The 23383-nt window shown below is 50.5% G+C and overlaps 1 protein-coding gene across 3 annotated transcripts; it reads right to left on the reverse strand.

The window, feature by feature from the left end:
- Nucleotides 1-432: 432 nt before the first annotated feature.
- Nucleotides 433-18664, reverse strand: Cd300a (CD300a molecule). Of its 3 annotated transcripts, XM_087208538.1 has the most exons (9): nt 18517-18664; nt 17509-17709; nt 10244-10576; nt 9450-9603; nt 6873-6967; nt 3541-3578; nt 3272-3379; nt 2804-2922; nt 433-1843 (listed from the first exon to the last, which is right to left on the reverse strand). In XM_087208538.1, the coding sequence occupies exons 2-9, from the start codon at nt 17558-17560 to the stop codon at nt 1681-1683; spliced, it is 1062 nt and encodes a 353-aa protein (XP_087064664.1). In that variant the 5' UTR covers nt 17561-17709; nt 18517-18664; the 3' UTR covers nt 433-1680. The 3 variants fall into 3 exon arrangements, with proteins under 3 accessions (XP_087064664.1, XP_004860648.1, XP_004860649.1); XM_004860591.3 differs by lacking the exon at nt 18517-18664 and having other exon boundaries at nt 17509-17771; XM_004860592.3 differs by lacking the exons at nt 2804-2922; nt 18517-18664 and having other exon boundaries at nt 438-1843; nt 17509-17770.
- Between the last annotated feature and the right edge of the window lie 4719 nt (nt 18665-23383).

Below are 23383 nucleotides of genomic sequence, written 5' to 3' on the forward strand. Positions count from 1 at the left end.
CACGGCAGAGAAAAAATGCCCACAGGCGCCATTTGGTTGTAACATCAGTGGCCAAATGCCCTTGCTTTCAATCCTTAAAGTCAGAAGGTCAAAGAGCTGTTAAGAATTAAAATCATAAAATCATCAAGACCTGGAATAGCTAAGAGGGTGGCAAATGTGTTTTGGGTTTTGTTTTGTTTTGTTTTTGCAGGGGTGGGGGTGGGGTGGTTGTTGTTGTTCTTTCGTTTTTATTTTGTGGTGCCAGGAATTGAATCCAGGGCCTTTGCACTGAGCCACATCCCCAGCCCTTTTTGATTATTTAATTGTTTGTTTGTCTTGAGACAAAGCCCTCCTATGTAGTTCAGACTGGCCTTGAACTAACTACGAAGCCCAAACTGGCCTCCAACATACAGTGCTTCTCCTGCCTCAGCTTCCTGAGTGCTGGAATTACAGGCATGCTCCACCACGCCCAGTCCTATTTGTTGATTTTGAGAAAGGAGCTCACTAAATTGCCAAGTTGCCCAAGCTGGGCTCAAATTTGTGATTTTCCTGCTTCAGCCTTCCAGAGTCCTGGGATTACTGGCATGTGCCACTATGCCCAGCAACAAATGTGATTTTAATGCCCTGTACCACTGCAAGCTCCAGACAGCCTGGGTCACTATACCTCAAATTAAAAATCTGCCTTGGGCTGGGGATTTAGCTCAGTGGTTTCGCCACCTGCTGCACAAGCACAAGGACCAAAGTTCGATCCCCGGTACCAAAAAAAAAAAAAAAGTCTGCCCAGCAAGAAAACTCTGCTGAGTTCTCCACTGAGAGAAGAGCAGCTGACCCTCCCCCACCCAGTGACAACAATTTGAGGGCTGTCCCCAAGCCCATGCATCTCAAAGCGCCTCTGTGAGCTGGGTGTGGTGGTGTACACTTCTAATCTCAGCACTTGGGAGGCTGAGACCAGATGATCACTGTGAGTTCAAAACCAGCCCAAGCTGGGGCCAGGGATGTAGCTCAGGGGCACCATGCCTGCCTGGCAAGTTCAAGGTCCTAAGTTTGATCCCTGGTACTGGGGAAAAAAAAAATACCAGCCTGAGTTACACAGTTTGTGTGTCTAAACAAACAAAAAGCTCCTCTACTCTACTCTGGGATCAAAGCCAGGAACTTCCTTTATTACGGGCCACAGACAGCAGGCATCATTTCAGTCACTTTTTTCTTCTCCCTTAAGAAGAGAGTTTAAACTTTATTTATATCTTGTATATTAAACATAAACCTAAGAGTCTAGAGAAACTTGCCACCCATTCTGGAACCATGGGCCAGCCTCTTCTCCTTTGAGCTTCAGTGTCCTTATCCAGGAGATGGGGAGGGAGATGACATTTAATGGCGTCCTGTGACCCTCTGCACAGGAACAAATCCCTGTCATTGCTGTCTCTCGGCTCTCCTTGCCCATGGTCCGGACATTTCTATGGGGCTGTGATTTACAAAGCTACTTGCAGGTGTCATCCCATGCGAGCCGTGGCATCTCCTGGAGTCACATGAGACTGCGGAGTGTCATCCTCTGAACACACAGCCGGGCAACAGCAGGGCAGAGAGGAGAGACCTGGCTCCTGCTTGTCCTCAGCGAAGCCTGTTGGGATTAGGGCTTAGGGCTTAGGGCTTAGGGCTTAGGGCTTAGCCTGCAGAGAGCTCAGCTGTCCCCATGGAGCGAGCAGACTAAGGGAGATGGACCAAGAAGGCAGTTCCCAGGCTTCTTGACCACACTGTACTCTGGTTCCTCCTTTTGGGGTCCCTGGGAGGGAGCCCCATTGGCGTTAGATTCCTGCTTCTGTGAATGAAACACCACTGAGGTATAGTGAAGATCTTCCCCGCCGATTGCCTGTAGAGAGACCCCCAGCTCAGGATGGAGGCAGCACCCAAAGAAGCCTTCACTGTGGGGGCTGAAGCCTTCCCTCTTTCCTGGCCTCTTCCTCCTGCCAGGACCCAGCTCAGCCATTCTGCCCACTCACCTGCTCCACCCTATCTGGTCAAGCCACAGCTCGGAGTCCCTGGGAAAGAGGGGTTCCTGGTATCCTCAAGGCTGACCTAGCCAGGTCTGTTCTACAAGGAGGAGACTGAGACCCTGAGAGGTCTGGGGCTCCCTGGAGACATCTCTGTTCTCTGCTGGAAGGACTATCCTGGCGGTGACACTGCAGCGGGCCCTTTCTAAGGACTCGGAAATAGCTTTGCAGGACCCTGGCCCTCTAGGTAGAGCTTGAATGGCAGGGAGCACCGAGGTGGCTCCTCTGTGCTGTGAACACAGGTCCTGACTTGTTCCTGACTTGAGTGAAGGGGGCTGGCCAAAGAGTAAGGCTGTACCCCCTGCCCCACTTTAAGATCATCAGTGGTGAGTTAGATAAGCAAGCACTGTTAGTCCCAGGCCCACATGGCCATGTGGACCTAAGAACATGTCATATGAGGAAGGAGTAGGGGTTAGGACACTTGGCCAGGAGCCTCCAAGTGTAAATGGACACTGCCAGCTGCTCAGACGGCCTGGGGTGAGACCAAGCCTCACCCTTCTGCAGATGGCTGGCAAGTCAGGGAGGCACGTGGATTTTGGGGACATGGAAATGACGTAGGACAGGGTCCTCTGCATGGTGCAGGAACAGCAGCCTAGGTATGTGGTGCCAAGTGAGCCACATCCCAGGGAGCTGGGCACTTTTCTGGAATAGACCAGCGACTTTCCATGGCCTCAGTCTATGTATCCAAGATAGGCTCAGCGGGTTCACAGCTGGGAGGTCCTTTAGGCAGCCCCTGTCTGGTGCTTACGTCTCTCCCCAACCTCTGCTTGAATCCCTACCCATGAAAGGATGGGTCACACTGGGGCAGGAGACCAGGGGGCAGCCCATTCCACGATCCTGCTTTAAGGTGACTGCGTCTAAGGGTTGGCGCCAACCACACCGGGTAATGGACAAAATCCTGAAAGGTAAAGTTGACACCAAAGAGATGATGGGACTGCTGCAGGGACAGATCACAGCTTTAGCCCTGAGTGTGTGGATACAGTAGCTGCTTCAGAAATGCTACACTTTATTGACAGTTGGGCCACGGTCACTGGCCACCCCAAAGCCCTTCCATCCTCCCACCTCCAGCCACAGTGACATCGAGTCCTTCTATGGACCTCTACTCTGGCAAAACTACACTTGCCACTCTTCTGGATGGGTGTCCTGGAGCCCGCTCCTCCCTCCCCTCTCTGGCCACTCCCACTCCCCAGTGTGGTGCCCACCTAGGCCAGGGTCCCTGTGCCAGGGAGCCCCATGCTCACACTCACCACTGTGCTGTATTCCACTTCCACCTGCCTCGGCGTCACTGGCTCTTCCCGCAGGGACCACGGGAGCAGCTGCAGGTTTGCATACTGAGGCTCACACTGCTCACTGGCCTGTGGTGGGCGAGAGGTGTCTGGGGAGCCCCTGCCTCTCTGTAGATACCCCCATGCTGTGGGTGTCTCACTCCAACCTTGCCGCAGTGCCCCTGTAGACAATGAATGCTCCCTGGTCAGCCCACCTGGGAAGATCCACCTCCTGCCGTAGCCTCCCTTACCTGACTGGAGTTCTGGCTGAGCCCTGAATGCTCACCACCTAGAGACAAAGGGGGAAGAGGGAGGTGGAACCCCTGAACCAGGGCAGGGGTGGGATCCCTATATGCCTGGTGGGAGCGGGCAGGAGGCAGCAGAGAAAGGAGGCTCTGGACTTGCGGAGACCCAGGACTGATGGCACCAAGCCATGGGAAGTTTCCAGGGGCATCTGCTCCAGCTCCTGAGCCTGGAGTCTGTCCCTCACAGACAGCCACTCGCCTGCTGCCCTGGAAGAAGGAAGCCTTTGGAGGGAGGAGGTTCACTCAATCTTTGGCTCAGTGTCCCGCCTTCCCGCACAGCTATGGACACCCCGACCCTTTTGATCTGGGGACCCAGGAGCTGGTGAGCAGCGGCTCACTCACACACAGCCTGATACCCTTGGTCTGGGTCCATGGCCAGGGAGCCCAGAGCCCACTGTCCTGCATGCCATGGAGAGTCACTCCCTTCCGGGTGAGGGTCCAAGGGGAGAAGCCTGAAGTTGGGAGACAGAAGCTCGCAGATGGACAGTGTGCTCACTGAGCCTCCTACTAATAGAACAGAACATCAATGGGATGGGATGGGAACACATTGGGTTCCCAACACGGTGTGCGGATTCCACCCCACACCTGGACAGGTGCTTGACGGGAAGTGGGGAAGGACCAGTGTGGAAGAGCTGGCTCAGTGTGAGGAAGAAGGTAGCAATGAGGAGGCCTGAGAGTAGCTGGCTGCACAGGAAGCTCACAGAAGGGGGAGACCCTGTCCACCCTGGTCACCGTGGTGCCCCCAAGGCCCAGCACAGGCCCTGGCGCAAAGCGGTGCTCAGGACAGCTTTGTTGTGTGAATGAATGACAAGGGAAGGCTGGAAGGAAGAGCTGCAAATGGATGTGATGAGGCAGGTCAGGCTCAGGGTGGAGGAGTAAGGCTTAGGGTGAGAAAACATCCCAGATGCATTGTCAGGTGGCAGAGTGCAGACTCGAAAAGTAAGGCACAAAGGTTCAGGATGTTGGAACAGAAAGCCTTTCTTCCAGGAACTGAGGGTCTGCTCAACAAGGTATAATCCACTCATTTGCCTACAGACTCTGTGGTCCATGATTTCATTAATGGCAGGGAAAACTGTGCACTGTATTCAGTGCAAAATTACTGGTCTAAAAGAGAATTCATGGTACAAAGCAAATTCTTTAAGAAATTATATATGCATACCTAGGCCTAGAAAACTTTGGGAGGAACGTGCCTTCAGTGCCAGTGGTTGGTTTTCTCTGGGCATGGGATTTTTTGTTATCATTCACTAAGCTCAGGAGAAGTTATTTTCTTCCTTGTGCTTTTTCTTACTTTTCAAATTCCCTCCAGCAATCACATACCCCTTTTGGAAAGACGAAGAGGGTATTTGTGGACCCAGAGGCTTTCTGGGTAAAAGAGCAGCGGTCTCCTGAGATCACAGAACTGAGGTTGACCAGGCTGGGAAAGCCCATGTGGTGAGCGGCATCCACGTGAGGCCCCAGAAAATGACAGGAGAAAGCAGATGTGAAAGCGGAAGTGCTCCTCTTTCCCTCCATCAGGCACGGAAGTGCTGGGCTGACCTCTCCCCAGATGTGCTCCTACCCAGGGGCCCGAAGTGAGTGTGAGACCCCGTCCGCTGTTTCCGGCAGCACACACCAGCTCCGCATGCAGGGTAACCCACCTCCTCCGCCTGACCCGGCTGCTGCCAAAGGCTTTGGCAACAATGGACAAAGGTTGTCCTGAGATTCCCCCTCCCATGGAATCATGAACTCCTAGCACAGGGAGGGAACTTGAGTTTCTTTGTTCCTCTGTTCGCGCGCGCGCGCGCATGTGTGTGTGTGTGTGTGTGTGTGTGTGTGTGTGTGTGTGTTCGCATGCATGTGTGTGGGTGCGTGTGTTTGAGATACTAGGGGATTGAACCCAGAAGTGCTCTACCACTGCATTTCTTTTTTAAATTATTTTTTATTTTGAGACAGGGTCTTGGTAAGTTGCCCAGGTGGGATTCATACTTGAGATCCTCCTGCCTCAGTCTCCCTGAGGTGGGATTATAGGCGTGTGCCAACACACCTAGCTCCTGTACTTATTTGACCTGTCAGGTATTTACTAAGCACCTATTTACTGAGTGCTGGCTATGGTACCAGGGGCCTCACACATGTCCTCTGTCAACCTGAGCTCAGAGGAAAATGGGGTTACAGGACACCCAGAGCTTCCTGGAGCACCTGTGTGGCTGGAGGGATTACAAAGCACATTTATCCAGGCATAGCACAATTAGACCCTATCTCTAAATTTTAAAAAGGGCTGGAGATGTAGCTCAGTGCGGAGACCCTGGGTTCGTTCACTTCCCAGTACCACAAAAAATAAAATAAAATAAAACAGCTCCTAAACCCAACACATATTGATCGTGGGCCTCCTAGGACCGTGGCCCCCGGGCTTTTAGGAAGGCGCTGGCTGCTGCAGAGTCAGTCAGGGGAGCTGGCAATGAGCACGTAGTTCTAAAAGGGCTGTGACAGGTGAGGTGCAGAGGAACACCCAGGAGAGGGTGGGGCTGGGGCTCCTGCCGGGTGATGGATGGTCACCGGAAGGGGGAAGGGGCCTTCCTTAGCCACTCGTGGTGGTGCACGCCTATAGTCCCAGAACTCAGGAGGCTGAGGCAGGAGGGTCACGTGTTTGAGGTCAATCTGGGCAACTTAGCAAGACCTGGTTTCTTTTTTTTCCCTCGTCCTTGCTTTCCTTTCCCTCCCCACTCCCTTGTTCCCCTTCTCATTTTCTTCCCATTTCCTAGTATCTATTATACATTTTGGTCCTTATTTACACTTTTGGGTTGTCTCAAAAAAAAAAAAAAAAGAAGAAAAGAAAAGAAGGGCCAGGGATTTAGCTCAGTGGTTCTGGCACCTGCCTCGCAAGTGCAAGGTCCCGAGTTTGATCCCCAGTACCAAAAAAAAAAGAAAAAAAGGAAAAAAAAGAAGAAAAGAAAGAAAGAAAGGAAGGAGCTTTCCAGGGCCCAGAAATGGGGTGGGGAAGGGTAAGCAGGGCCAGAGAGCAAGGGGCCTGACGGCCCGTAGGAGCTGCATTCAGAGGGTGTGGAAAGCCATGCAACAGTGTTAACCAGAAGAGGGCACTGCCCCAGGGGTGACAGCCCCACCCCTGGCAGGAAAGGCCTCCTCCCAGGAGCCTCCCCCAGATGCACCTGCTCTGGAACCGGCCCGAGCGTCAGCCACCGTGTGTGGCCCCAGGCGCTCCCAGGGCCCCCTCTGAGGACCCAGGACAGAGTGCTGACCGTGACGGCTGTGGTCAGGGACCAAGGGCTGGGGCACTCACTCACCTTTGACCCACCTCTGCCAGATCTGCCAGGCCAACAGCGAGAGCCCCACTAACAGAAGCAGGAGAACGGCCAGCAGGGAGAGCAGCACAAGGAGCCTGGTGGGGAGGTGGGTGAGGTGAGCGGCCATCTGCCTTCCGGGACTTTTGTTTCATTCATTCACTCCCTGTTCCTGTGCTGGGGATGACACTGGGGGGCCTCCTGCATGCTAAGCAAATGTTCTCCTGCTGAGCAGCACCCTCACCGCTTCCCTGTCTTTTCTTTTCTTTTTTTTTTTTTTTTTTCCTTCTTTGAGACAGGGTCTCACTATGTAGTCCAGGCTGGCCTCGAACTCGCTAAGATCCTCCTGCCTCAGCCTCCCAAGTGCTGGGATTACAGGCGTGCACCACCACACTTGGCCCTTCCCTGACTTTTCAAATATGTACATAAGTCAAATTTTTGAAAAAGGCAAATAATATAATGTCTCCCTTCTACACCTCCCACCTATGCATCCTCCAGTTCCTCCCGTGTACACACAGTGTACCTAATCCTAGGCTCTTTATCCACAGACAAACAAATATGAATGTACAGGGCTGGGATGCAGCTCCATAGTACAGTGCGTGCCTAGTGCTTGCCTTGGGTGTACTAGGTGGCCCTGGGTTCCATCCCTAGCATCGCAAAAAGAAAAAAATTGTAGTGGACACATGCTAATGAACATTATTTCCCTTCCTTCTTCACACAAAGGAGGCAACACTATTCTGTTTTGACTTAGCAATACGTCTTAGATATCGTTCCACATCAGTACATAGAAAAGTGCCACACTCCTCTACAGCGGCATAGTATTCTGCTGCATGGGTAGAGTTCTGCGCCTGTTCCCTCCTCACTGGCATTTCCCTCATTTTTTGTGTGATTGCAAACACTGCTGGGTTAAATCATCCCGTAGCTCTGCCATTCCACGTGTGGACAAGCAGCAGCAGGTTTACAGTGGACCCCTTTCTTCATGCCCCAGTTTATACCTGCAGTTTCTTGTCTTTTTTATTTTTTAAATGTTTTAGTTTTTTGCAGTGCTGCAGAATCTGATGCCAGGCAGGGTCTCTACTACCGAGCCATACCCAGCCCTCATTTTCTCTTAAAGATCACACACACACACACACACACACAATTTCCAGAAGTTTCAGGCTCTAGCAAAGCTGAGCTCTGGCTCCTGTGTGTATCTGCAGGGTGAGGCACATTTTGAGTCTGAATTTTGCATTCTCTAATATCAGCGTTGTGACTCAGTTGGCATGAAGCATGCAGAAGGGCTTCAGAGTGTGGAGACGGGCCCTTGGCCTGGGGTCTGGGAGGGAGCCCCGAGTAATAGGAACACCTTTGCTGTTCCGGGAGCAACCTCCCTGCTCAGAGATGACAGATGAGGCTGCTCCCTGGAAACACCACGTGGTCAGAGATCTGACCCAGACTCTGACCAGCCTAGCCCCAGGGGAGAGTAGCCCTGGAGATCAAGCTTAGTCACACGGCCAGTGATTCAGCCACTCCTGCCTGTGTCGTGAAACCCCATTATGAACCTGGACACAGAAGATGAGATAGACACAGGAGGTGGCCTCCCCTGATCCCACCTGATGGGTGTGGGAACTCCGGGACCTGCCCAGACCTCCGGCTGCTTGTCTCTTCATTTAGCTGGTCCTGATCTTCATCCTTTATGATAGAACTGGGTTGGGGATTTAGCTCAGTGGTTCCACTGCCTGCCTCGAAAGCTCAAGGTCCCGAGTTCGATCCCCGGTACCAAAAAAAAAAAAAAATGATAAAACTATAAGGCAGTGCTTTGTAGAGGTTCGTGTCTAGTGAATTACTGAACCCAAGGGAGTCATGGCAACCCCCACATTTGTAGCCAGTTGGTCAGAAATGCAGTGGCCTGGGTTCCCCAAAGTGCAGTGGCATCTGCACAAGGGGGTCTTGTGGTGACCATCGTCATTAACCTATGGGGCCTGCCCTGACTCTCAGCCATTCATGCCATGATCAAATTGCAATGCCCCAGCAGGAGGAACCTGGACCCCAGAAATCATTCATGACTGCATGCCTTTTTCTAGGAGAGCCTCTAAGTGTTGTCAGCATTTCTGTGGGGTTGATGACCTCAATAAAAATTAAGAACCACTACTTATAGGGGGAACCCAAGACTTTGGGGTCACATTACCCTAAGCCCATCCCTACCTCCTATAGCTATGTGACTAGACAATTGCTTACCCTCTAAGCCTCAGTTCACTCATCTGTAAAATGAGCGCAGTAACAGTTCAGAGTCATCATGGGGTGTGAAGGAATATTCTTGGCAGCATGTTCCCAGCCCCATTAATTGCTGCTTTCCTTTCACTCCCTCTACTCCCCAACTGCCCCTTGTCTGCATCCTGTCTTTCAGCCTGAGGCAGAGCCAGGGTGATCTCAGTGACCCCAGTTAGGATGCCCAGACTGCAGCCTCCAACCTGGGCCTCTGGCAGAGGGTGTAAGAGGCCCCAGCCAGCAGAGTGGTGACTCGTACCCCAATAACCCTGAGCCCTGAGCCCCTCCTAAGGAGAAGATTCCCCTTCCAGGTCACAGACTAGGAGGCCTTACCTTGAGTCCTGGACATTTTGCTGGTTCTCCTGGCTGCTGGAGCTGTGAGTGGAGCTTCCACCCCCATGGCTGGTAAAAGACATAGCTGGGACTTTGGTTGTGGTTGTCGAGGTCCTGGCTACAGCAACACTTGTAGGTGGCTTTGAACTTGGTGCTGGGGCAAAACCACAAATCAGACTCAAAGGTCTCTTCTCCTATTTGATTTTACACCAACTACTCAGAAAGAGGACAGGATGGAGACCCCGGGGCCTGAGACTCTCCTGAGCCAAGAGAGCATTTGCCAACAGGAACCAGGAAGGGCCTAAACAGTTTCCATTCCATCCTGCTCGTGGGGCAGAGCCCTCCCAAGAGTCCCTGAGTGAGCTCCCCTTGCCTGGTCTGGTCTCCCTCCAGCCACAGCCATGTCTGTCCAACTGCAAAGCTGATCTGTCAACTGTCCAGGCTCCCTCTGCCTGCAGCACTGTCACCATCTGGCCCTCACCTGCTCCTCTGCTCAGCCCCCACCTCCCTCCAAGCAGCTCTGGTTTCCTGGGGCTCACCTCTCCCCTGAGCTCTCCGCTCTTGGCCTCCAGCCCCTCGATGGTAGCTTCCCTCAAGACAGTGCCAAACTGTCAGTGACTCAAGGGTGCTCCCTGTCACCCTGGGCCAGTCTCTCTCTCCTTGACCCTGTTCCTCTCTGCCCACTGCCCCTACACACTCACAGAGTTTGCTGTGAGCCTCTGATCTGACTCCTGCCCCAGTTACTCCCACCTGAGCCTTTTAGGGCAGTGCTAGGGCTAGGGTAGGCAGCTCACCTGGGAGCACAGACACCATAACCTTGACGGCAGGATCTTCTTGCCATGGTGCATCAACCCCACACCAGTAGGAGCCTGTATCCTGCAGGGAGAGGCTCTCCAAGGTCACCGTGAAGCTGAGGTTGGCGGGATGGTCCCTGATGGTCACTCGGCCGCTCCTCACTTCTCTCACTGAGTCTTTGGTCTCCACGATCTTGTCACATAGCACCGCAAGTGATCCTCTGCACCAGTACTTGTCATGTGCCTTGTCTTCCTCCTCATACTGGCACTGCACTCTCAGGGATCCGCCCACAGTGCCTGTCATGGTGCTGGAGCCGCTCAGGAGAAAACAGCCTGGAAAACACAAGCCCCAGTTCTGGGTCCTCACAGCTGGGCAGTCAGGGTCCCCTGGGGGTCAGGTCCTCCAAAAAGCCCCCCACATCTTCACCTCTCATCAGCTCCCCAGCAGCCAGGTCACCCCTCACCCCCTTCCCCTTCTGCTCTCCACCAGCAGTAAGCACAGCTTCTTTCTCCAACTCCACTCCCTCATCCCTCACTGACCAGGCCTCCTGCTTCCAAACTGGCCAGGACCACAAACGCTCATCCCTGAGCCCCTACTCTCCCAGGAAGCCCAGCCCTGCCCTGAGGGTCTCAGTATGTGGAGAATGGCCATCTGTCCCTCTGCTCCCACCTTGGGATGTGAGTCAGGACAGAAATAAAGTCGGCAGACCATTGAGATGAGGATATGCACACTCGGCCTGTGTGTGGATCAGAATGTTCACAGTGCAGAAGACTTGTGACAACAACCTTCTTTGTGCCCTGTTCTGTTTAGTCTGCCCAGCTCTAGCAGATTAATTTTCAAGGAAGCTTATTTTTTATTCCCAAGATTTAATCCCCTATTTTCCCAGATTTTCCTCAGACACAATGCTGGAGATGTCAGCACAAAGCTAATGCTGCCACCGAAGGCACAGCACCTCCCTCGACACCCCAGTGGCCCTGTGATCAGGAGGGGACAGAGAGCCTGGGGCTGGCCTGCTCTTCTGACTAAGGGTTAGAATACTTTCATTTTGCTGACTTTTTTAGATTCTTAGCTCCCACCTAAAACTAGGACCCCTCAAATGCCCACCCAGTCCTGTCTCTCAGGTTTGATCTTCCAGGTCCTTAAATCCTCAAATCAAGAAAAAGAAGAGGGGGTGGGTGGAGGGGAGAAAACCCAAATACACAAATAGAAGAAAAATAGGGCCGGGGATTTAGCTCAGTGGCACCGAGCCTACCTTGCAAGCGCAAGGTCCTGAGTTCAATCCCTGGTAGCGAAGAAGAAGAAGAAGAAGAAGGAGAAGGAGAAGGAGAAGGAGAAGGAGAAGGAGAAGGAGAAGGAGAAGGAGAAGGAGAAGGAGAAGGAGAAGGAGAAGGAGAAGGAGAAGGAGAAGGAGAAGGAGAAGGAGAAGGAGAAGGAGAAGGAGAAGGAGAAGGAGAAGGAGAAGGAGAAGAAGAAGAAGAAGAAGAAGAAGAAGAAGAAGAAGAAGAAGAAGAAGAAGAAGAAGAAGAAGAAAACTAAACAGGGTAATTGTCAAATCACTTATAAATAAGTCTGTGAACCTGAATGAAACCGATGATTTCATCAGTAAATACAAATGACACATATAGGCCAAGAATAAGTGTGTATGAAAATGTGGATTAATAAGAATAAGTATTACCAAACTCCCTTCAGAAAATGGGGGAGAGGGCTGGGGATTTAGCTCAGTGGCACTGTGCCTGCCTTGCAAGTGCAAGGACCTGAGTTTGATCCCCAGTACCAACAAAACAAAATAGAAAAATGGGGAGAAGGGACTCCGCACTTGGGCAGCACATATACAGGGGGAAAAGGGGGGGCAAAACTGACAGTTTCACGGGTTATTTCTCTCAAACCTTCAAAGGAATATACAATTCTAACTTATTTAAGCTTTTGCAGAAAATACAGAATTGGAGAAATGTCCATAATTCTTTTTGTGAAGTGGACATAATATTTTGAGATGATTATTGCCAAAGCTCTTAACAAAATTCACTACCTTGATAGTACAAAGGAGAAAAAAAACAATCTCCATAGATAAGGAAAAAGCATCTGACACTTCGCTGCTGTTATTTTTTAAATGCTTGTGGGAAGGAGGATTAAAAATGGCAGAGTAGAGACAGCCCGCAAAATACAACCTCTCTGGGATCCAGCTTATCTGGGACCTGAAATCGAGAAACCTGGAAAACAACAACTTGGTGAAAAGAAAAAGAAGTTGACCTCTGGAAATCAGGAGGGAGGCAACAAGAAAACTAGAAATGACAAAGCACAACTCAGAGAAAAGAAGGAAGCGGTCTGGAAAGCTGACCTGGCTCCCAGGAAGGGGCCCTGTCTCTCTTACTCAGGTGAGCCTGGAGAGGGTGGGCTCTCCAGGGAGAAACAACAGACCAGACCAGCAGCGCTAGCCCCAAGAAAAGCCCACAGCTATGGTAAACTGCAAAAACACCTCAGGGGTTTTACGCTGAAAGTAACTCCTTTCACATGGCAGGCTAGAGTTGTTGAAGGAATCCAGTGTGGAGTTAACCATATTAAAGAGGGTTTAATCAGGAGCCATTTGGGGAAAAGGTTAACTGGTTAAGACTGAGCCACAGAGCACCAGAGAGCAACCATAGTGCCCGGGTGGGAAAGAGCCACAAAAGATAGTTGTGGAGAGGACACAGGCTAGACATAGACTTCCCGAGAAGTTTAAGCTCAGGCCAAGAAGGCCACAGAGGTCCCACACTCTGAGAGCTGAGAAGCCACATCTGTCATGAGTGGCTTTTGGCGGGGCCTGGGGCTGGCAGTGCTGGCCTTAAGCCCAGTTGACGCTTGACCCTCCCTGGCCCCCTGCCTACATCCGACACAGAGCTCAGCAGTTCGTTTGCTTCACCCATCTACCAATATGATCAGGGATATGCTTCAGCTTGGATGGTTGTCATGGCCTGGGGTACACAGATGGAGGGGCCTCTGGGGCTGGGGTGAGGAGGGCTCCTAAACCCACAGGCCATAAAGCTAGGCAGAGAAAGCTGTGACTTGGGATACACTGAGAGACACAGAGACTGAGAGCTGCTGGAATGACTACAGCCCTAGGGTGGGCACGATTGATTAACCTCACCCAACAGGAAATACAGGGAGGTTTCAGTATTCACACACAAAAATATGAGTTTGAAAACCAACTAGATCTAGTAGTAACTCAGTATCTCTTACCCATATCTGGTGGATTCCAACATTGCAGACAAGAAAACACTCGTTCAAAAACCACAGAGGAATTGTTTTTGGACTTATTTCTTTTTTTTATTTTTCATATTTTGTTGGGGGTGTTTTTGAGATTTGGGTTTTAAATTTTTTTTCTTTATTTGCTTTCTGTTTTCTTTTACTTCTTTTTCTTGTTTGCACTTTTCTATTACTTTTATCTGATTATATCCTTTTAGTCTTTAATAGAATCCTTTATCTAATTTTTTCTCACCTTCCTTTTCTTTATTTTTCAAATTTTACTTCTTTCATTTTCCTCTTCTCCATACCCTCCATTTTATGACTAAGCTTTATTGATCTTCAGCTACTTAGTTGACTCTGCTATTATTGTTAAATTCTTTTCAATTGTTAGTGATGGTATATTAAGTAAATATTTATTTATGTCAATCTTTGGTTTGTTTTGTGTCTATATTATAATCACAATTATTACAATAATTAAATAATATTATAATTATAATTTCTACTGTCAAGAGTGGCACAGTGGTAGGTTTTACTGGTCCTTATGGTATTTCAATATCCAGTTTATCTCTGACTCTCTTATTGTTACAGATTTTGTTGCTATCACCAGGGTGGCATGGCTGTTGCTATTAATTTTTTTTTTACTGTATGCCAATATCTAGTTTGTGTTGTGTCATCAACAATACTGAGGTTCATTTCCAGAGAATTGAGTGCTGGGCTAATTACACTGCACCCTCCATCCCCAAATTAACTAAGTGGATCAGATGTCGGGGCAGAGGTAAAGGCCTTTAGTTAGCCATGGCCACAGTGCATCCCTGGAAAGCAGACCCTAATTAAAGAGATCTCCATACTAGCAACAGAGTCTTTCCATGATAATCAACCCTCAAAGCTCAGCACACACACACACACACACACACACACACACACACACACACTAAAAACATGAGAAAACAGGGCAACAAAATGCCTCCAAAAACTTCCAATTCCCCCAGAGCTGATCTATGGGATTGATGGGGAGGAAATCAAAAGCCAAAAACTGATGAAAAAAGCAGAATAATAAAGTGTTTGGCAAACTGAAAGATGATATAACTAAATAGATCATGCACTTAATAAAACAATCTGTGAGCTTACAGAAGACATGAATAAAAAGCTAGCTGAGCTAAACAAAATGATACAAAACACAAATGATCACTTTATCAAAGAATTAGAGTTCATGAAAGATTCCAAAAAGAAATCCAGGAGATTAAAAAAAATATTATATTGAAAGTGTAGGCAGCAGAAGTGACCAGTCTGAGGATAGAGTATCAGAATTAGAAGGTAGGACTGATGCGGGAGGCTATATACTCAGATCCCTTAAAAACAAGAGAACATGGAAAATGGATCCAACAACTCCTAGATGATACAAAGAAGACTAATCTAAGATTAATTTGAATTAGTAAAAATTCAGAAGGCAGCACAAATGGCATAAAAAACCTGTTTACAGAAATAAGAGCTGGTAACTTTCCAAGCATAGAGAAAGAATTTAACATACAAATAAGCAAGGAATACAGAGCTCCAAACAGCCACCATCAGGAAAGAACTTCTCCACAACATGTCATACTCAAAATCCCAGAAGTCCAACACAAGGACAGAATCCTAACAGCTACCAGAGAAAAGTAACAAATCACTTATTAAGATAAATCCAGAAGTAAGAATAAACCATAGGACCATCTCAATAGATGCAGAAAAAACCTTTGACATCCATTCATGATTTTAAAAGACCTGAAGAAAATAGGTATAGCAGGACCTTATCTCAATCTGATAAGCCATTTATGACAAACCTACTGCCAACATCATATTAAATGAGAAAGAGCTGAAAGTTTTCCCTTGAAAATCAGAAGCAAGATAAAAATGTCCACTATTACCACTTCCATTTATTACAGTACTTAAAACACTAGGCAAACCAATTAGGCAAGAGAAATAAATAAAAGAGGTAGGAAAAGAAGTCAAATTGCCATTATTTGTAGATACATGGTTCTTTACATAGAAGATCAAAGACTCCAAAGTCAGTAATGTAGCAGGATACAAAATCAACACACAAAAATCAATAGCATTCCTGTACATCAATAATGTACTCACCCCTCCCAAAATTAAGAAAGTAATATCATTCACAATAGCATTGAGAAAAATTAAATACCTAGGAATTAACCTCTACAAAGAAGTGAAAGACCTCTAGAACAAAAGCTACAGTACTCTGAAAAAGGGGATCAAAGGGGACATCAGAAAATGGAAAGATGTTCCCTGTTCCTGCATAGGCAGAACCAATAGTATCAAAATGACCATACTTCCAAAACTAATATATAGATTTAATGTAATCCGAGTCCAGATACCATTAGCATCCCTCACAGATCTAGAGAAAACAATCCTAAAAGTCATATGGAACTAGAATAGCAAAAGCTATCCTGGGCAACAAGAGCAAAGCAGGAGGCAACACAATCCCAGATTTCAAGTTATATTACAGAGCTACAGTGATTAAAAACAGCATAGTACTGGGCCGGGGATTTAGCTCAGTGGTTTTGCCGCCTGCTGCGCAAGCACCAGGGCCTGAGTTTGATCCCGGGTACCAAAAAAACCCCAAAACAAAACAGCATAGTACTGGCACCAAAACAGACATATAGATCAATGTAATGGAACAGAGGCTGCAGAAACAACCCCAGGCACATTCAGCTATTTGATCTTTGACAAAGTGGCCAAAAATAAACACTAGAGGAAAGATAGCTCTACACATGTAGAAGATTCAATCCAGACCAGTATTCCTTATCATGTACCAAAATAAAATAAAATGGATCAAAGAGCTAAGTATAAAAAGAATGAAGCTGTGCTATGTGCATGTACCAACTCCCTGGGATGAATGTAATCATTATGTACTACAAACATATAGTAAAAAAATAAAAAGTTTAAAATGCTCATAGGGCCTGGGTGGCCCTCAGTGGTGGAGCACTTGTCTGACACACACAAGGCCCTGAGTTAGGTTCGATCAGCCAATCAGCCAGTCAGTCAATCAGTGACACAGGTGGGCAGTTTCTTCATTCGGACTGGGACACCCCGGCCTCCCTCCCCAGGCAAGGGCAGGGCAGGGAGGGTGAGCGCCACACAGCATTCTGCCTGTACCAACCCACGGATCAAAGAGGAAGGAGAACCAGGTTCGGGAAGGAATTGCAGGGCCGGGATGTGGCTCAGTGGTAGAGCATGTGCCTAACATGCCAGGCCCTGAGCTCGATTTCCAGCACAGCAGAACAAAAATAAAAATACTCAGAGACAGTGGTAATGGGAGAGTGACCAGCTTCCAGAGTAATAGACAAAGCAGCACTTTCCCATAGATAGAGTCGGCAAATATAAAGAAAGCATGTAGTTTATAAGAAAAAGCAACCAAAAAGATTAAAAATGTCCTGGCACCACAGAACAAATAAAACAAAATGGGATTTCCTAGGACTAAGGCCAGTGAGGCTGCCGACCTGAGGCAGCTGTGCACGCTGTTGGGACACAGGTAAACCCACAGCTTCCCTCCCCCCTCTCCCCACTGCCCGCCCCTCCTCCGACCCTGGTCCTCCAGGCAGGGCTCCTGTGGCTCAGCTCTAGCCCCACACTGCCTGGCTAAACCCCTATGGCCTTGAGACCGAGACCTTCTCCACCCTTTCTCTGCCCCCAAACTGGCAAACCCGGAGATTCCTCCCCCACGCAGACTCCTCGAGTGCACTCAGGGCAGCTACTCTGCACCCACTCTGGTACATCGGGCCTCTTACTCTCCTTCCTGGCACAATTCCTCCGAAAACCTCCCTCAGTGCCCCTCCTGCACGGCCACCCTCTGCCCCACGCACGCTGTGGCGGTGCAGGGTCAGGTGGGTGCAGAGGAGGGAGCCCCCACCCCCTCTGAAGTCAGGCTGGCCCTGTGGTGGACTGGGCCACTCTGCTCTGCGCTCTGCAAGGACCAGGGAGGCTCCCGTAGCCCCGCCCGCAGTCTCAGTCCCATCTTCCTTCCTGCAGACCCTCCCTGGGGACAGCTCCTCACCTGGGAGCCAGAGAAGCAGCAGAGCCCAAGGCAGCCCCCGGCCAGGGGACATCTTGCCCACAGAGGGCACCTGCAGCCTCGAAGAGCTGGACCCCAGGCTGCAGCCCTGCCGGTGGAGAGTCAGTGTCCACGGCTCCCACTTCTGCTTTCTTCGGCCCTTGCTGTTTCCTTGTTCAGCTTCTTTTGGTTCTGTTCCTAGAGCTGGAAAGAAAATGGAGGAAGCTGAGCGAGCCAAGCTGCCAGTGTCCGTTGAGCCCCCGGAGCTCCACGGGAACCACCCTATGTAACCCAGTTGAGTGGGCAGGGCCTGTGGCATTCTCCTTTGGTGAGACTTCCCTCCCAGCCCCCTGAAACCCACAGAGCTCTCCCCACCCACACACCCGGGCACAGGTCAGGTTCTCTTCTGCCTGTGGCCCTGTCACTCTCCCTGTATCCTTCTGGTCAGGATGGCAACCCTGTGGAGAAGGGGAAGAGATCTCCCATCCTGCCCCTGGGTAGTATTCACCATGGGCCTCAGCCCTAGGCCTGGAGCCCTGAGTTGGCACAACCGTCCCAGAGTTCCTGACTGGTTCCTGGTCTGGACCTGTGTCCTCAGTTTGACCAAGAGGTCCTCATGCTGTGACCTTCCTTCCTGTGTGGCCCCAGCGGACCTGAGCAAGGACCCTTTGTTGCCCTGTGCACACAGACTCCACACGCACACGCACACACACCCCCATGATGGGTGCCCCCAGCTTGCATGGATTGCTACGTAGCACAGGAAGCTCTGGTCCTAACATGCCACACAGCACCCAACAGCTTGCAAGGCAATGAGCATCCACCACAAGGCACTCTGTCCCATGATGAGACCCCAAGAATGCCCATCCCTGCTGCTCCTGGGATTCTTACTTTCCTCCTTCCTCCTGGCCACAACAGTACCCTGCCCGGGTAAGACTCACTCTTCTGTTCTCAAGAACAGAACCTGGCAGACCTTGGAGAAGTTTCCATGACAGTGGGCATGGTAGTACACACCTGTGGTCCCCGACACTTAGGAGACTGAGGCAGGAAGATCATTTGAGCTCAGGAGTTCAAGGCTAGTCTGGGCAACAGCGAGAGACCTTGACTCATAAAAAAGAAAAGATTCTATGACACATATTGTCATGCTAGATGAACTAAAACTCAGTACGGTCCAAGAAGATCTGGATATTGACCTTGCTAAGCTGAACATGAAGATGGGGAATGTCATAGCCAGTGGTTTTCACGTCCTGACCACAGTAAAGTTCCCAGAAATGTGTATTTTTTCAATGCACTCACGATCCATGTTGCTGTGGCTTGATGCTGAGCTACACCAAGAAGCAGGAGGCCACGTTCTCTTGCAGCTTGTCCGCTTGCCACCAAGCGGCTGTGAGCAAAACCTGTGGCTTTGTAAAGGTCAATAATAGCAGCTCGGCGGTGGGAGTAAGTAGAGCAATGATCGTGAAAACCCTCAAATGTGAGTGTCATTAACATCTCAGGGCGGTAGGGGGCGACATCTCTAATGAGAGGCAGGAGGGAAATTGGGCTCTATAGGAAGGAGGGTGCTTTGCAGATCATTCCTGTCATGGTGTCCCACCTTCTGGCTTGCCTGGGCTGTACTGAGTGAAGAGGAATTGTCTGGGCCCACATGTAAAATATATAATATGAGGTAAACGAGTAACAGGACTTCCTTCATTTTTATATCTTATTAAATGATTTCACAAGAAAATGCATATGTCTGCTTAATAACAATAAACACCTGCCTTCACAGGCACACACAAGTGGGTAGATGGAAACAGTATGAACAGTCACTGCTGTGTTTGATTTGCCAAGTTATCCAAGCACATCTGATATAGGTGAGTTTTTTATTCCACGGACTGTGGCAGGTGCTAGAGGGGGAAGTAGCACTGCCCTGCACTTCTCCTCTCCACGGTGTTCCCTTGTCACCTACACAGTCTGTCCTTAAGTATGACAACTGAGTCAAAAAACATTGCTGCACATCACATAATGTGAAGCTGGGGGTGGTGATATATGCCTATAATCCCAGCACTCAGGAGGCTGAGGCAGGAGGATTGCAATTTTAAGGCTAACCTGAGCTACATAGCAAGACCCCGTCTCAAAAAAACAAAACAAAACAACAACAACAAGAAAAGAAAATCACGAAATGTGTCAAGTTTAAAGTCTGGTAGGGCTGTATTTCTAGTTGTCCAAGTCCCTGTGCAGCCTTAGACACACCTGATCTATGGGGTGTGATTCTCCTTAGAAATAGGGAGGAACATCAGAATGACTACAAAGAGGAACGGGTCCTGGAGTGGATTCTTGCCACTGACCTGTCCACAAACTCAGAGAAAGACCAAAAAAAAAAAAAAAAAGATGCTGAATGACCAATTCCAGCAAACTAAGGAAGTAACACTTTCCCACAGCTCTCTGAAGCCCGTCCCTGGACTTGATGGGGGGCTGGAGACAAACCTGAGGGCCTCAAGGCTGAGCCCCTTGCCGGGGATGGGGGTGATATGTCCTGCAGCAGCCCCCAAACCCCTGACCCAGCTGGAGCCTCTTCCCAGTGTGGACACACAGGCTGGGGGCCAGTGGCCCAGGGTGTTGGTGGTCATGGATGGGGTCCTGCTGGGGACGAAGGCCGAGGGGCTCTCGGGTAGGACTTTGACCCCATGGGTGTGGCTGCATTGCGGCCAAAAGCGACTCTGGGCTCTGAGAAGCAGAAGGCAGCTGAGTGTGATTGTGGCCCCTGTGGCAGGAAGAAGAGCTTCACACCTGAGCAGGTGTGCGAGGGAGGGAAGTGGAGCGCAGCTGACCACCACTGAGCAACCGCCTGGCCACATGCTGTGGCTGAGTACACACAGCTGGCTGGATAACTCAGGCCCCAGAGACATCTGCAAGACAAGTTGCCAGGATGTAGCTCAGTGGCACCTCACCTGCCTGGGAAGCAAAAAGTCCTGAGTTTGATCCCCGGTACTAACAAATTAAAAAATTAAAAAAACAAGCCACCAAGGGCGGGGCAGTGGGTGCCTACTGACTGGGAGGTTCTGGGTTTCCTTCCCAGGAGAGGATTCCATCAGCTGCAGTGGCCCAGCCCTCTGCTCTGGCCTCCCACACCCACCCTCCTGCCCATCTCTGAGGGATCCACCTGAGCCTGAGGGGTCCTGGAGGGGCCCCTTGAACCTATGTTCCTCACTCCCCAGGCCACAGTCCATACCAGCTGGTCACAATGGCCATAATGTGTCCCCTTCTGGTGCTGGGGTGCTGCAGTCAGGATGAACAGAGGGAAAGAGGAAGCTGCAGGCTAGCAGATGGCTGGCAGTCACAATCACAGGCCTTGACATAGTCATGACGTAGTCAGACACCACATAGGAATGGAGGACAAGTAAACTCCTGGGCCCTTAACCTGTTACTCATTAAAAGCACAATTGCATTTTCTTTGAAAGAGTCAGAGACTTAACTTGGTTTTACCCTAACTTTTCTCTTGGGCCTAGCAGATTATAATAGGTAACTACAAGTAGAACAAAGTCTACCTTCATTTGGTGTCCTTAATTATCGCGTCAAAACTTGGGTACAGGCATGTTAATCATTCAGGAAAAGTTGTAGAGACCAGGTTCACCAGCCCTAAACTTAGGGAGTGTATCTCATCCCCCTTCAAGACGGAGGGCCCCAAGACAAGGGTGACCGAAGTAATTCTCAGGATGTGCAGGGGCAGCCATGGCCAGCTTTCAGTGTCTGGCTCTGACCCCTTTCCAGAGCATTGCCTCGAACACTCCAGCCACTGTCTACTCCTTCGGTCACCTGGGCCCCTGGAAAAGCACAGTCTCACATGACTGAGACTGCTGCTAACAAAGACAACCATTTCATGAAAACCAGACCACCCCTCAAGCCAGCAGGATTCCTCTAGGACCGAGACGATGATCCACCAGACTCCAGCCCAATAGCACCCCAACCGGGCTCTGTTCTTTGTGAGCAGGCAGGTCTGATCCCCCTCTTCCGACCTGAGCCCCTTTCTCAAATTGAAGCCCTTCTCCTATGTTCTTTTACTTTCCTTTGTTAAGGGACTGGCTTCATCTTTGTCAGAGCTGTGCCTCCCCACCCCCGCCCTGCATACTTCATTTTCTCTTATTTTCCAGGAAGACATTTGCCTGTAATTCATACTGCGGCTTTAGTTTTCATTTTCATTCTCACTAAAGCAAGGACCTATGCCAACTGAGGACAGCCTACCTTCCTGCCCAGGGGGTCGCAACTCCACCTAGGCCCTGTCCTTCTCCTGCTTGGGAGAGAGTAGCCAGGATGATGACCCCAGGATGGTGTCCCCATAGGCTGCCTGTGGCATGGACCAGGGCCCCTGGGTGGGATCAGGGAAGGACCACACACCTAAGGCCTGCTGCTGGCTCCTCTGGAAAGAGGGCCCTGGGGCTTCCCCTTGTCACAGAGGACTCATCTTCAGTCCTCTAGGTCCCTACTGAGTCCCTCAAGGGTCAGGAAGACGCCCTGTCTCCTCCAGGCCCCTCGGAGCCCCTTCCCACATCTCTGTTCCCCACAGCATGCCCTCCTGACAAGGACAGCAGGGACAGCATGGTGCCCGCAGCCTCGGGCTCCTGGCTGAATTGGAGAGAGGGTTCCCAGAGGCCACAGGACTTCACTAAACTGGGCCACAGTTACAGAGGAGCCTCGTGGTCCCTGGCCCAGGGAGAAGGAAGAGAGAACTGAAATGGTGCAAGCCTGTGAAGCCCATCTTGACGAGCACCTGAAGTGGTGCACTTCGTCTTCATCACTCTAGATCTCAGCAGAAAACAGGTTCAGGCAGAGAGAGGCGGTCTGCATACCTGTAGGAGGAGGTTATGGCTGCATCAAGCTGCTGACCGCTCCCCTCTCCCACACACACATCCCAGGGACCCACGAGAATGGCAGTGTTGGGGAGGCACCTCTCCCAGCCCACGCGTCGCTTCTGAGTCACAGGTAGCAGTTAGGGACCAGGGGTGGGAGGCAGGTGAGGGCTCCCCACCAAAGGAAGGCCCCTTCCTGCACTGTGACAGTGGGCATGACAGCAGGCGAGGTCAGAGCCCTGAGGTGTGGGTGCGTGCTCGCTCTTGGTTTTCTCATCTGTGCGATGGGAACATGCGCCTCACAGTGCCGGGGGACCTAGGAGGTCCTCAATGGGAGTGCACCATGCAGCAGGTAAAGCTGTCTGTCCTAAGCTGCTAAGTGTTGAGCCCCCACCACACACAGGAGATGAGATGTCTAACCTGTAAGAACCCACACCTGACCCAGTAAACCCGAACTCCTGCTGCCCACTGTGTGTGTGTGTGTGTGTGTGTGTGTGTGTGTGTGTGTGTGTGTGTTTGACTCCCTAGGGAACCCACCACATAGAGAAGCAAGAAGCTGGGAGAAGGCACTGGGGCCTCCGCTGCTGACCCAGGCAGCCCATGGGAAAGAGGGTGTTGGGTACCTGGGGCTGTGAGAGCCCAAGGGAGGGACTGTTTGTTCCAAGGCCTCCTCAGTGCTGCCCATCCCTGCTTCCTCCTTTCTCCCCACACAAGAGACAGCCCCAAGTGAGCTCCTGGCTGTGCTGGTCAAGGGGAAGGTGCCATAAACCAATAAGCTGTGAGTTCAAATCACCGTAAGTCCTCAGGAAGGTGGCAGCTTCCTCCTACAAGCACAGCCAAACGTCTTGACTCCACTGCCCACCTTACTCACCACAGATGCTTCCAGAAGCTGACAGAATGTGTTTCAAAGCCTGCTTCAGGGAAACCAAGAGTTCTTATGTTCTGTGATAGGCTGCCAAGCCAGTGCCCCACAGGCTGCCCGCGAGAGAAGGGAAGCCAGGGGGTTGCCTGCCGTGGCAGGAACTTATCTGTCCTGTTAGTCCCGCTCTGGTTTC

The sequence above is a fragment of the Heterocephalus glaber genome, unplaced genomic scaffold (genome assembly GCF_053883595.1).
Source record: "Heterocephalus glaber isolate CG9 unplaced genomic scaffold, H.glaber_assembly_v1.0 deba00000937, whole genome shotgun sequence".
Classification (NCBI taxonomy): Eukaryota; Metazoa; Chordata; class Mammalia; order Rodentia; family Bathyergidae; genus Heterocephalus; species Heterocephalus glaber.

Coding starts and splice junctions, on each gene's coding strand:
- Cd300a (XM_087208538.1), bottom strand. CDS start 17,560: ATGTCCCCTGGCCGGGGGCTGCCTTGGGCTCTGCTGCTTCTCTGGCTC. Junction 3,579..6,872: donor CTGGCAGAGGTGGGTCAAAG/GTGAGTGAGTGC, acceptor CTTTGTCTCTAG/GTGGTGAGCATTCAGGGCTC. Junction 1,844..2,803: donor TGTGACCCATCCTTTCATGG/GTAGGGATTCAA, acceptor GTCTCTCTACAG/GCAATCGGCGGGGAAGATCT.